The sequence below is a fragment of the Somniosus microcephalus genome, unplaced genomic scaffold, assembly GCF_052327205.1.
Source record: "Somniosus microcephalus isolate GS21.2 unplaced genomic scaffold, FLI_Smic_1.0 unresolved_chr1, whole genome shotgun sequence".
Taxonomy (NCBI): domain Eukaryota; kingdom Metazoa; phylum Chordata; class Chondrichthyes; order Squaliformes; family Somniosidae; genus Somniosus; species Somniosus microcephalus.
Window position 1 is genome coordinate 167,259,809 of NW_028225179.1, and position 12,428 is coordinate 167,272,236.

Consider the following 12,428-nt stretch of genomic DNA (forward strand, 5'->3'; position numbering starts at 1 on the left):
GTGAAGTGTGAACACACAGCCTGGTGCCCGAGTGTGAACACACAGCCTGGTGCCCGAGTGAGAAGTGTGAACACACAGCCTGGTGCCCGAGTGAGAAGTGTGAACACACAGCCTGGTGCCCGAGTGAGAAGTGTGAACACACATCCTGGTGCCCGAGTGAGAAGTGTGAACACACAGCCTGGTGCCCGAGTGAGAAGTGTGAACACACAGCCTGGTGCCCGAGTGAGAAGTGTGAACACACAGCCTGGTGCTCGAGTGTGAAGTGTGAACACACAGCCTGGTGCCCGAGTGAGAAGTGTGAACACACAGCCTGGTGCCCGAGTGTGAAGTGTGAACACACAGCCTGGTGCCCGAGCGAGAAGTGTGAACACACAGCCTGGTGCCCGAGTGTGAAGTGTGAACACACAGCCTGGTGCCCGAGTGTGAAGTGTGAACACACAGCCTGGTGCCTGAGCGAGAAGTGTGACCACACAGCCTGGTGCCCGAGTGAGAAGTGTGAACACTCAGCCTGGTGCCCGAGTGTGAAGTGTGAACACACAGCCTGGTGCCCGAGCGTGAAGTGTGAACACACAGCCTGGTGCCCGAGTGTGAAGTGTGAACACACAGCCTGGTGCCTGAGCGAGAAGTGTGAACACACAGCCTGGTGCCCGAGTGTGAAGTGTGAACACACACCCTGGTGCCCGAGCGAGAAGTGTGAACACACAGCCTTGTGCCCGAGTGTGAAGTGTGAACACAGCCTGGTGCCCGAGTAAGAAGTGTGAACACACAGCCTGGTGCCCGAGCGAGAAGTGTGAACACACAGCCTGGTGCCTGAGCGTGAAGTGTGAACACACGGCCTGGTGCCCGAGTAAGAAGTGTGAACACACAGCCTGGATCCCGAGCGAGAAGTGTGAACATTCAGCCTGGTGCCCGAGCGTGAAGTGTGCACACACAGCCTGGTGCCCGAGTAAGAAGTGTGAACACACAGCCTGGTGCCTGAGCGTGAAGTGTGAACACACAGCCTGGTGCCCGAGCGAGAAGTGTGAACACACAGCCTGGTGCCCGAGCGAGAAGTGTGAACACACAGCCTGGTGCCCGAGCGTGAAGTGTGAACACACAGCCTGGTGCCCGAGCGTGAAGTGTGAACACACAGCCTGGTGCCCGAGCATGAAGTGTGAACACACAGCCTGGTGCCCGAGTGTGAAGTGTGAACACACAGCCTGGTGCCCGAGCGTGAAGTGTGAACACATGGCCTGGTGCCCGAGTGAGAAGCGTGAACACACAGCCTGGTGCCCGAGCGTGAAGTGAGAACACACAGCCTGGTGCCCGAGCGTGAAGTGTGAACACACAGCCTGGTGCCCGAGTGAGAAGTGAGAACACACAGCCTGGTGCCCGAGCGTGAAGTGAGAACACACAGCCTGGTGCCCGAGCGTGAAGTGTGAACACACAGCCTGGTGCCCGAGCGAGAAGTGTGAACACACAGCCTGGTGCCCGAGCGTGAAGTGAGAACACACAGCCTGGTGCCCGAGCGTGAAGTGTGAACACACAGCCTGGTGCCCGAGCGAGAAGTGTGAACACACAGCCTGGTGCCCGAGCGTGAAGTGAGAACACACAGCCTGGTGCCTGAGCGTGAAGTGTGAACACACAGCCTGGTGCCCGAGCGAGAAGTGTGAACACACAGCCTGGTGCCCGAGCGTGAAGTGAGAACACACAGCCTGGTGCCCGAGCGAGAAGTGAGAACATACAGCCTGGTGCCCGAGCGTGAAGTGTGAACACACGGCCTGGTGCCCGAGTGAGAAGCGTGAACACACAGCCTGGTGCCCGAGCGTGAAGTGTGAACACACAGCCTGGTGCCCGAGCGAGAAGTGTGAACACACAGCCTGGTGCCCGAGCGTGAAGTGTGAACACACGGCCTGGTGCCCGAGTGAGAAGCGTGAACACACAGCCTGGTGCCCGAGCGTGAAGTGTGAACACACGGCCTGGTGCCCGAGCATGAAGTGAGAACACACAGCCTGGTGCCCGAGCGAGAAGTGTGAACACACAGCCTGGTGCCCGAGCGAGAAGTGTGAACACACAGCCTGGTGCCCGAGCGTGAAGTGTGAACACACAGCCTGGTGCCCGAGCGTGAAGTGAGAACACACAGCCTGGTGCCCGAGCGTGAAGTGTGAACACACGGCCTGGTGCCCGAGCGTGAAGTGTGAACACACGGCCTGGTGCCCGAGTGAGAAGCATGAACACACAGCCTGGTGCCCGAGCGAGAAGTGTGAACACACAGCCTGGTGCCCGAGCGAGAAGTGTGAACACACAGCCTGGTGCCCGAGCGTGAAGTGTGAACACACAGCCTGGTGCCCGAGCGTGAAGTGTGAACACACAGCCTGGTGCCCGAGCATGAAGTGTGAACACACAGCCTGGTGCCCGAGCGTGAAGTGTGAACACACAGCCTGGTGCCCGAGCATGAAGTGTGAACACACAGCCTGGTGCCCGAGTGTGAAGTGTGAACACACAGCCTGGTGCCCGAGCGTGAAGTGTGAACACACGGCCTGGTGCCCGAGTGAGAAGCGTGAACACACAGCCTGGTGCCCGAGCGTGAAGTGTGAACACACAGCCTGGTGCCCGAGCGTGAAGTGTGAACACACAGCCTGGTGCCCGAGTGAGAAGTGTGAACACACAGCCTGGTGCCCGAGTGTGAAGTGTGAACACACAGCCTGGTGCCCGAGTGAGAAGCGTGAACACACAGCCTGGTGCCCGAGCGTGAAGTGTGAACACACGGCCTGGTGCCCGAGTGAGAAGTGTGAACACACAGCCTGGTGCCCGAGCGAGAAGTGTGAACACACGGCCTGGTGCCCGAGCGAGAAGTGTGAACACACGGCCTGGTACCCGAGCGAGAAGTGTGAACACACAGCCTGGTGCCCGAGTGTGAAGTGTGAACACACAGCCTGGTGCCCGAGCGTGAAGTGTGAACACACGGCCTGGTGCCCGAGTGTGAAGTGTGAACACACAGCCTGGTGCCCGAGCGAGAAGTGTGAACACACAGCCTGGTGCCCGAGCGAGAAGTGTGAACACACAGCCTGGTGCCCGAGCGTGAAGTGAGAACACACAGCCTGGTGCCCGAGCGAGAAGTGTGAACACACAGCCTGGTGCCCGAGCGTGAAGTGTGAACACACAGCCTGGTGCCCGAGCGTGAAGTGTGAACACACAGCCTGGTGCCCGAGCGTGAAGTGAGAACACACAGCCTGGTGCCCGAGCGAGAAGTGTGAACACACAGCCTGGTGCCCGAGCGTGAAGTGAGAACACACAGCCTGGTGCCCGAGCGAGAAGTGTGAACACACAGCCTGGTGCCCGAGCGTGAAGTGTGAACACACAGCCTGGTGCCCGAGCGTGAAGTGAGAACACACAGCCTGGTGCCCGAGCGAGAAGTGTGAACACACAGCCTGGTGCCCGAGTGTGAAGTGTGAACACACAGCCTGGTGCCCGAGCGTGAAGTGCGAACACACAGCCTGGTGCCTGAGCGTGAAGTGTGAACACACAGCCTGGTGCCCGAGCGAGAAGTGTGAACACACAGCCTGGTGCCCGAGCGAGAAGTGTGAACACACAGCCTGGTGCCCGAGCGAGAAGTGTGAACACACAGCCTGGTGCCCGAGCGTGAAGTGTGAACACACAGCCTGGTGCCCGAGCGTGAAGTGTGAACACACAGCCTGGTGCCCGAGCATGAAGTGTGAACACACAGCCTGGTGCCCGAGCGTGAAGTGTGAACACACAGCCTGGTGCCCGAGCATGAAGTGTGAACACACAGCCTGGTGCCCGAGTGTGAAGTGTGAACACACAGCCTGGTGCCCGAGCGTGAAGTGTGAACACACGGCCTGGTGCCCGAGTGAGAAGCGTGAACACACAGCCTGGTGCCCGAGCGTGAAGTGTGAACACACAGCCTGGTGCCCGAGCGTGAAGTGTGAACACACAGCCTGGTGCCCGAGTGAGAAGTGTGAACACACAGCCTGGTGCCCGAGTGTGAAGTGTGAACACACAGCCTGGTGCCCGAGTGAGAAGCGTGAACACACAGCCTGGTGCCCGAGCGTGAAGTGTGAACACACGGCCTGGTGCCCGAGTGAGAAGTGTGAACACACAGCCTGGTGCCCGAGCGAGAAGTGTGAACACACGGCCTGGTGCCCGAGCGAGAAGTGTGAACACACGGCCTGGTACCCGAGCGAGAAGTGTGAACACACAGCCTGGTGCCCGAGTGTGAAGTGTGAACACACAGCCTGGTGCCCGAGCGTGAAGTGTGAACACACGGCCTGGTGCCCGAGTGTGAAGTGTGAACACACAGCCTGGTGCCCGAGCGAGAAGTGTGAACACACAGCCTGGTGCCCGAGCGAGAAGTGTGAACACACAGCCTGGTGCCCGAGCGTGAAGTGAGAACACACAGCCTGGTGCCCGAGCGAGAAGTGTGAACACACAGCCTGGTGCCCGAGCGTGAAGTGTGAACACACAGCCTGGTGCCCGAGCGTGAAGTGTGAACACACAGCCTGGTGCCCGAGCGTGAAGTGAGAACACACAGCCTGGTGCCCGAGCGAGAAGTGTGAACACACAGCCTGGTGCCCGAGCGTGAAGTGAGAACACACAGCCTGGTGCCCGAGCGAGAAGTGTGAACACACAGCCTGGTGCCCGAGCGTGAAGTGTGAACACACAGCCTGGTGCCCGAGCGTGAAGTGAGAACACACAGCCTGGTGCCCGAGCGAGAAGTGTGAACACACAGCCTGGTGCCCGAGTGTGAAGTGTGAACACACAGCCTGGTGCCCGAGCGTGAAGTGCGAACACACAGCCTGGTGCCTGAGCGTGAAGTGTGAACACACAGCCTGGTGCCCGAGCGAGAAGTGTGAACACACAGCCTGGTGCCCGAGCGAGAAGTGTGAACACACAGCCTGGTGCCCGAGTGTGAAGTGTGAACACACAGCCTGGTGCCCGAGCGTGAAGTGCGAACACACAGTCTGGTGCCCGAGCGAGAAGTGTGAACACACAGCCTGGTGCCCGAGCGAGAAGTGTGAACACACGGCCTGGTGCCCGAGTGTGAAGTGCGAACACACAGCCTGGTGCCCGAGTGTGAAGTGTGAACACACAGCCTGGTGCCCGAGCGTGAAGTGCGAACACACAGCCTGGTGCCCGAGCGAGAAGTGTGAACACACAGCCTGGTGCCCGAGCGAGAAGTGTGCACACACAGCCTGGTGCCCGAGTAAGAAGTGTGAACACACAGCCTGGTGCCCGAGCGTGAAGTGTGAACACACAGCCTGGTGCCCGAGCGAGAAGTGTGAACACACAGCCTGGTGCCCGAGCGAGAAGTGTGAACACACAGCCTGGTGCCCGAGCGTGAAGTGTGAACACACAGCCTGGTGCCCGAGCGTGAAGTGTGAACACACAGCCTGGTGCCCGAGCATGAAGTGTGAACACACAGCCTGGTGCCCGAGTGTGAAGTGTGAACACACAGCCTGGTGCCCGAGCGTGAAGTGTGAACACACGGCCTGGTGCCCGAGTGTGAACACACAGCCTGGTGCCCGAGTGAGAAGCGTGAACACACAGCCTGGTGCCCGAGCGTGAAGTGAGAACACACAGCCTGGTGCCCGAGTGAGAAGTGTGAACACACAGCCTGGTGCCCGAGTGTGAAGTGTGAACACACAGCCTGGTGCCCGAGCGAGAAGTGTGAACACACAGCCTGGTGCCCGAGTGAGAAGTGTGAACACACGGCCTGGTGCCCGAGCGAGAAGTGTGAACACACGGCCTGGTACCCGAGCGAGAAGTGTGAACACACAGCCTGGTGCCCGAGTGTGAAGTGTGAACACACAGCCTGGTGCCCGAGCGTGAAGTGTGAACACACGGCCTGGTGCCCGAGTGTGAAGCGTGAACACACGGCCTGGTGCCCGAGCGAGAAGTGTGAACACACAGCCTGGTGCCCGAGTGAGAAGTGTGAACACACAGCCTGGTGCCCGAGCGTGAAGTGTGAACACACAGCCTGGTGCCCGAGTGAGAAGTGTGAACACACAGCCTGGTGCCCGAGTGTGAAGTGTGAAGACACAGCCTGGTGCCCGAGTGTGAAGTGTGAACACACAGCCTGGTGCCCGAGCGAGAAGTGTGAACACACAGCCTGGTGCCCGAGTGTGAAGTGTGAACACACACCCTGGTGCCCGAGCGAGAAGTGTGAACACACAGCCTTGTGCCCGAGTGTGAAGTGTGAACACACAGCCTGGTGCCTGAGCGAGAAGTGTGAACACACAGCCTGGTGACCGAGCGAGAAGTGTGAACACACAGCCTGGTGCCCGAGCGTGAAGTGTGAACACACAGCCTGGTGCCCGAGCGTGAAGTGTGAACACACATCCTGGTGCCCGAGCGAGAAGTGTGAACACACAGCCTGGTGCCTGAGCGTGAAGTGTGAACACACAGCCTGGTGCCCGAGCGAGAAGTGTGAACACACAGCCTGGTGCCCGAGCGTGAAGTGTGAACACACAGCCTGGTGCCCGAGCGAGAAGTGCGAACACACAGCCTGGTGCCCGAACGTGAAGTGTGAACACACAGCCTGGTGCCCGAGCGAGAAGTGTGAACACACAGCCTGGTGCCCGAGCGTGAAGTGTGAACACACAGCCTGGTGCCCGAGTGTGAAGTGTGAACACACAGCCTGGTGCCCGAGTGAGAAGTGTGAACACACAGCCTGGTGCCCGAGTGTGAAGTGTGAACACACAGCCTGGTGCCCGAGCGAGAAGTGTGAACACACAGCCTGGTGCCCGAGCGTGAAGTGTGAACACACAGCCTGGTGCCCGAGTGAGAAGCGTGAACACACAGCCTGGGGCCCGAGCGTGAAGTGAGAACATACAGCCTGGTGCCCGAGTGAGAAGTGTGAACACACAGCCTGGTGCCCGAGTGTGAAGTGTGAACACACAGCCTGGTGCCCGAGCATGAAGTGTGAACACACAGCCTGGTGCCCGAGTGAGAAGTGTGAACACACAGCCTGGTGCCCGAGCGTTAAGTGTGAACACACAGCCTGGTGCCCGAGCGAGAAGTGTGAACACACAGCCTGGTGCCCGTGTGAGAAGTGTGAACACACAGCCTGGTGCCCGAGCGAGAAGTGTGAACACACAGCCTGGTGCCCGAGCGAGAAGTGTGAACATTCAGCCTGGTGCCCGAGCGTGAAGTGTGAACACACAGCCTGGTGCCCGAGTAAGAAGTGTGAACACACAGCCTGGTGCCCGAGCGTGAAGTGTGAACACACAGCCTGGTGCCCGAGCGAGAAGTGTGAACATACAGCCTGGTGCCTGAGCGAGAAGTGTGAACACACAGCCTGGTGCCCGAGCGTGAAGTGTGAACACACGGCCTGGTGCCCGAGCGAGAAGTGTGAACACACAGCCTGGTGCCCGAGCCTGAAGTGTGAACACACAGCCTGGTGCCCGAGCGAGAAGTGTGAACACACAGCCTGGTGCCTGAGCGAGAAGTGTGAACATACAGCCTGGTGCCTGAGCGTGAAGTGTGAACACACAGCCTGGTGCCCGAGCGAGAAGTGTGAACACACAGCCTGGTGCCCGAGCGAGAAGTGTGAACACACAGCCTGGTGCCCGAGCCTGAAGTGTGAACACACAGCCTGGTGCCCGAGCGAGAAGTGTGAACACACAGCCTGGTGCCCGAGTGTGAAGTGTGAACACAGCCTGGTGCCTGAGCGTGAAGTGTGAACACACAGCCTGGTGCCCGAGCGTGAAGTGTGAACACACAGCCTGGTGCCCGAGTGTGAAGTGTGAACACACAGCCTGGTGCCCGAGCGTGAAGTGTGAACACACAGCCTGGTGCCCGAGCGAGAAGTGTGAACACACAGCCTGGTGCCCGAGCGTGAAGTGTGAACACACAGCCTGGTGCCCGAGTGTGAAGTGTGAACACACAGCCTGGTGCCCGAGTGAGAAGTGTGAACACACAGCCTGGTGCCCGAGCGTGAAGTGTGAACACACAGCCTGGTGCCCGAGTGTGAAGTGTGAACACACAGCCTGGTGCCCGAGTGTGAAGTGTGAACACACAGCCTGGTGCCCGAGTGTGAAGTGTGAACACACAGCCTGGTGCCCGAGTGAGAAGTGTGAACACACAGCCTGGTGCCCGAGCGAGAAGTGTGAACACACAGCCTGGTGCCCGAGTGAGAAGTGTGAACACACAGCCTGGTGCCCGAGCGAGAAGTGTGAACACACAGCCTGGTGCCCGAGCGTGAAGTGTGAACACACAGCCTGGTGCCCGAGCGAGAAGTGTGAACACAGCCTGGTGCCCGAGCGAGAAGTGTGAACACAGAGCCTGGTGCCCAAACGAGAAGCGAGGCCCTCTCTGTTCCTCCCATGGTCTATCTCCACCAGGTTAACACTAACGGGGAAAAATTGAGTCATGCCCCCTTTGGGGCGCTAACTTCGCCAGCGCCCGAAAAGTTAGCGCCCCCCCACGGCCGATTTTCCCAGGTAGCTCCCCGAGAGGGAGGAGGGGTGCTACTGGAAACGCCCCGCGTCCCTCTTGTGGCGCTGCGAGGCAATATTCTCCCCTTATTAAATGGGGGGGTGCCTGGCCACCAGGGAGTGGGAGTGCCGGCAAAGGAGCCCGGCACTCAAGAGGAGTCTGTGTGGTAAGGGCACTCCCACAGTGCTGTTAGGGAGGAAGCTCCAGGATTTGGACCCAGCGATTGAGTTCATTGTCCCGAGGTCCAGGCTCCTGCTCCACAAGACACTCTCTCGGCGGGCAGGTATATTTGTGGGTATAACAACATGTATTTATATAGCGCCTTTAATGTAGTAAAACGTCCCAAGGCGTTGCACAGGAGTATTATAAGACACAAAATTTGACACCGAGCCACATAAGGAGAAATTAGGGCAGGTGACCAAAAGCTTAAGTCAAAGAGGTAGGTTTTAAGGAGCGTCTTAAAGGAGGAGAGAGAGGTAGCGAGGCGGAGAGGTTGAGGCAGGGAATTCCAGAGCTTAGGGCCCAGGCAACAGAAGGCACGGCCACCGATGGTGGAGCGATTATAATCAGGGGTGCTCAAGAGGACAGAATTAGAGGAGCGCAGATATCTCGGGGGTTTTTGTGGGGCTGAAGGAGATTACAGAGATAGGGAGGGGCGAGGCCATGGAGGGATTTGAAAACAAGGATGAGAATTTTGAAATCGAGGCGCTGCATAACTGGGAGCCAATGTAGGTCAGCGAGCACAGGGGTGATGGGCGAACGGGACTTGGTGCGAGTTAGGACACAGGGCAGCCGAGTTTTGGATGACCTCAAGTTTACCTAGGGTGGGATGTGGGAGGCCAGCCAGGAGTGCGTTGGAATAGTCACACGATGACTCACGCAACAGGTTGTTCTACAACGCCCCTACAGTCGAACAGCCTGCAGCTACTCGACCGTGAAGTGCGCCACTAGGGCAAGATATTTAGAGAGCTACTGATGCATTTGGAGGTGTGCCCAGTATTAGACATCCAGCGAGCGAGAGGAGAAAGAAGAGAGAGAGAGAGAGAAAGGAGGCAGGAAAGAGAGAGGATGTGGGTGCAGGACAGTTTGAAACCTGTCGTTCTGAATGGGAGAGGGAAGGTCTAACGCTGGAATCCTGTGGACTGTTTCAGGGCAGCCATATCCTGACGGGGGCGTGGGTGGCCCGCAATGCCCTGAAGCTCTGGGATTATCGCAGCCTGCGGCTGGAGAAGACCATCCCCTTCCCCCTGGGCAAGGGCCAGAGCGAGCTCCTCTACACAGCCCAGTTCTGCAACAGCGACGTGGTTATCGCCGGCGGGAGCGGAACCCACAGCGCTCACGCCATCAACCACAATACCGATCAGGTAAGCACCGCAGCCCCACAGGTACCTGGCCCAGGTAAGGATCGCCGGCAGCGCGCGGCAGACTGTCGCCAGGTCAATGCAGGGAGTGGGGGGGGTTATTGGGTGGGAGCGAAGGCTAAGGAAGGTGCAGTCCTGAAATGGTTATGGTCCTGGACGAGCGCCGCCCCCCCACCCCCAGAAGTTGTCAGCTGAAATCCACCCCTGGAACTTTGTGGGCTAGCATGCAGAAAATGACCACGGGAGCTACTGGATTGGTTGTCCACAGATCATGCCACACCTGTCCAGCCTGGCCGACGCACCACTCCAGTCCCACACTGCACGCTTGACGCGGAATGGCCCAGCAAGCCATTCAGTTGCAACACAATTGATTCAAGGAAGCCCGTCACCTTCTCCGGGCAGCTTGGGCTGGGCCATCAATGTGGCCTCAACAGCGTCGCCCACATCCTGGAGCAAAGCTCACCGAGCGTGGTGAAATCGCCCATTTACCATGAACCCACTAAGCAGCTGAGCCGTGCACAGCAGGACGGCGCTGATTGGGCAGAAACATGGCAAATGCACTATAAAGTGGGTAAATGTGAGGTTATCCACTTTGGTGGCAAAAACAGGAAGGCAGATTATTATTTGAATGGCAATAGATTGGGAGAAGGGGAAGTGCAAAGAGACCTGGGTGTTCTTGTGCACCAGTCGCTGAAGGTAAGCATGCAGGTGCAGCAGGCGGTTAAGAAGGCAAATGGTATGTTGGCCTTCGTAGCGAGAGGGTTTAAACTAACTTGGCAGGGGGATGGGATACAGAGTGGAGCTATAGTGGGGGGTGATTTGCAGCCAAATACACAGGAAAAAACAAGTCAGCTGGGAAGGCAGAGAAAATATGTGAGGGCAAAAGGGAATATGGCAAGGCTGGAAGGCATTTATTTTAATGCAAGGAGTCTTGCAAATAAGGTGGATGAACTGAAGTTGTTGTTGAACACATGGGAGTACGATATTGTTGCTATCAGGGAGACATGGTTGAGGGAGGGTCAGGACTGGCAGCTCAATATTCCGGGGTATAGAATCTTCAGGAGAGACAGAGGGGGGTGTAAAAGGGGAGGGGGTGTTGCAATATTAATTAAGGAGTCGATTACTGCTGTAAGGAGGGATGATATATTAGCGGGTTCCTCTAATGAGGCCATATGGGTAGAACTTAAAAACAAAAAGGGGGCAAGCACCTTGCTGGGAGTGTACTATAGGCCCCCAAACAGTCAGGGGGAGATAGAGGAACAGATATGTAGGCAAATCTCAGAGAAGTGCGAAAATAATAGGGTAATAATAGTGGGGGATTTCAACTTCCCCAATATTAATTGGGATAGTCAGGGTGTGAAAGGCTTAGAGGGTGCAGAATTCTTAAAGTGCATCCAGGAGAGTTTTTTGAGCCAACATGTAGAAAGTCCTACAAGAGAGGGGGCGGTACTGGACCTAATTCTAGGGAATGTAGCCGGGCAAGTGGTGGAAGTGTCAGTAGGAGAGCATTTTGGCGACAGTGACCATAATTCGGTGAGATTTAAGGTGGTCATGGAAAAAGACAAAGACGGCCCGGAAATAAGGGTTCTAAATTGGGGGAAGGCCGATTTTAATATGATAAGGCAGAATCTGGCCAAAGTGGACTGGGAGCAGCTACTTATAGGAAAATCCACATCAAAACAGTGGGAGACTTTCAGAAGGGAAATAGAGAGAGTACAACGCCAACATGTTCCTGTAAAGGTCAAGGGTGGGACCAACAAGCAAAGGGAACCTTGGATGACAAGGGATATACAAAAATGCATTAGGAATAAAAGGGGGGCTTTTGGCAGTTACAAAAGACTAAAGACGGAGGAAGCCCTAGAGGAGTATAAAAAGTGCAGGGGCATACTTAAAAAAGAAATTAGGAGGGCGAGGAGGGGCCATGAAATAACACTGGCGAGCAAAATAAAGGAAAATCCTAAGATGTTTTATAAGTATATTAAGGGCAAGAGGATAACCAGGGAAAGGGTAGGGCCCATTAGGGACCAAAGTGGCAATCTGTGTGTAGAGCCAGATGATGTAGGCGGGGTTTTAAATGAATTTTTTGCATCTGTGTTCACTATGGAGAAAGATGATGTAGACATAGAAATCGGGCAAGGGGACTGTGACATACTTGAACATATTAGCATCGAGAGGGAGGAGGTACTAGCGGTTTTAGCAGGCCAAAAAGTGGATAAATCCCCAGGCCCGGATGAGATGTATCCCAGGCTGTTGTGTGAGGCAAGGGAGGAGATTGCAGGGGCTCTGACACAAATTTTCAGAACCTCTCTGGCCACAGGGGATGTACCAGAGGACTGGAGAACAGCTAACGTAGTACCATTATTCAAGAAGGGTAGCAGGGATAAACCAGGGAATTACAGGCCAGTGAGCCTAACATCTGTGGTAGGGAAATTATTGGAAAAAATTCTGAGGGACAAAATTAGTCTCCACTTGGAGAGGCAAGGATTAATCGGGGATAGTCAGCATGGCTTTGTCAAGGGTAAATCATGTCTGACAAATCTGATTGAATTTTTCGAGGGGGTGACTAGGTGTGTGGATGAGGGAAATGCTGTGGATGTGGTTTACATGGACTTCAGTAAAGCTTTTGACAAA

At 56.7% G+C, this 12,428-nt stretch overlaps 1 protein-coding gene across 1 annotated transcript in view; it reads left to right on the forward strand.

The window, feature by feature from the left end:
• Positions 1-12,428, forward strand: part of LOC147096507 (uncharacterized) — a 56,188-nt gene that overhangs the window by 24,613 nt on the left and 19,147 nt on the right. The window contains exon 7 of the mRNA XM_085975309.1: positions 9,588-9,800. Within this exon, the coding sequence (XP_085831435.1) occupies positions 9,588-9,800 (213 nt within the window). The remainder of the gene's footprint in view (positions 1-9,587; positions 9,801-12,428) is intronic.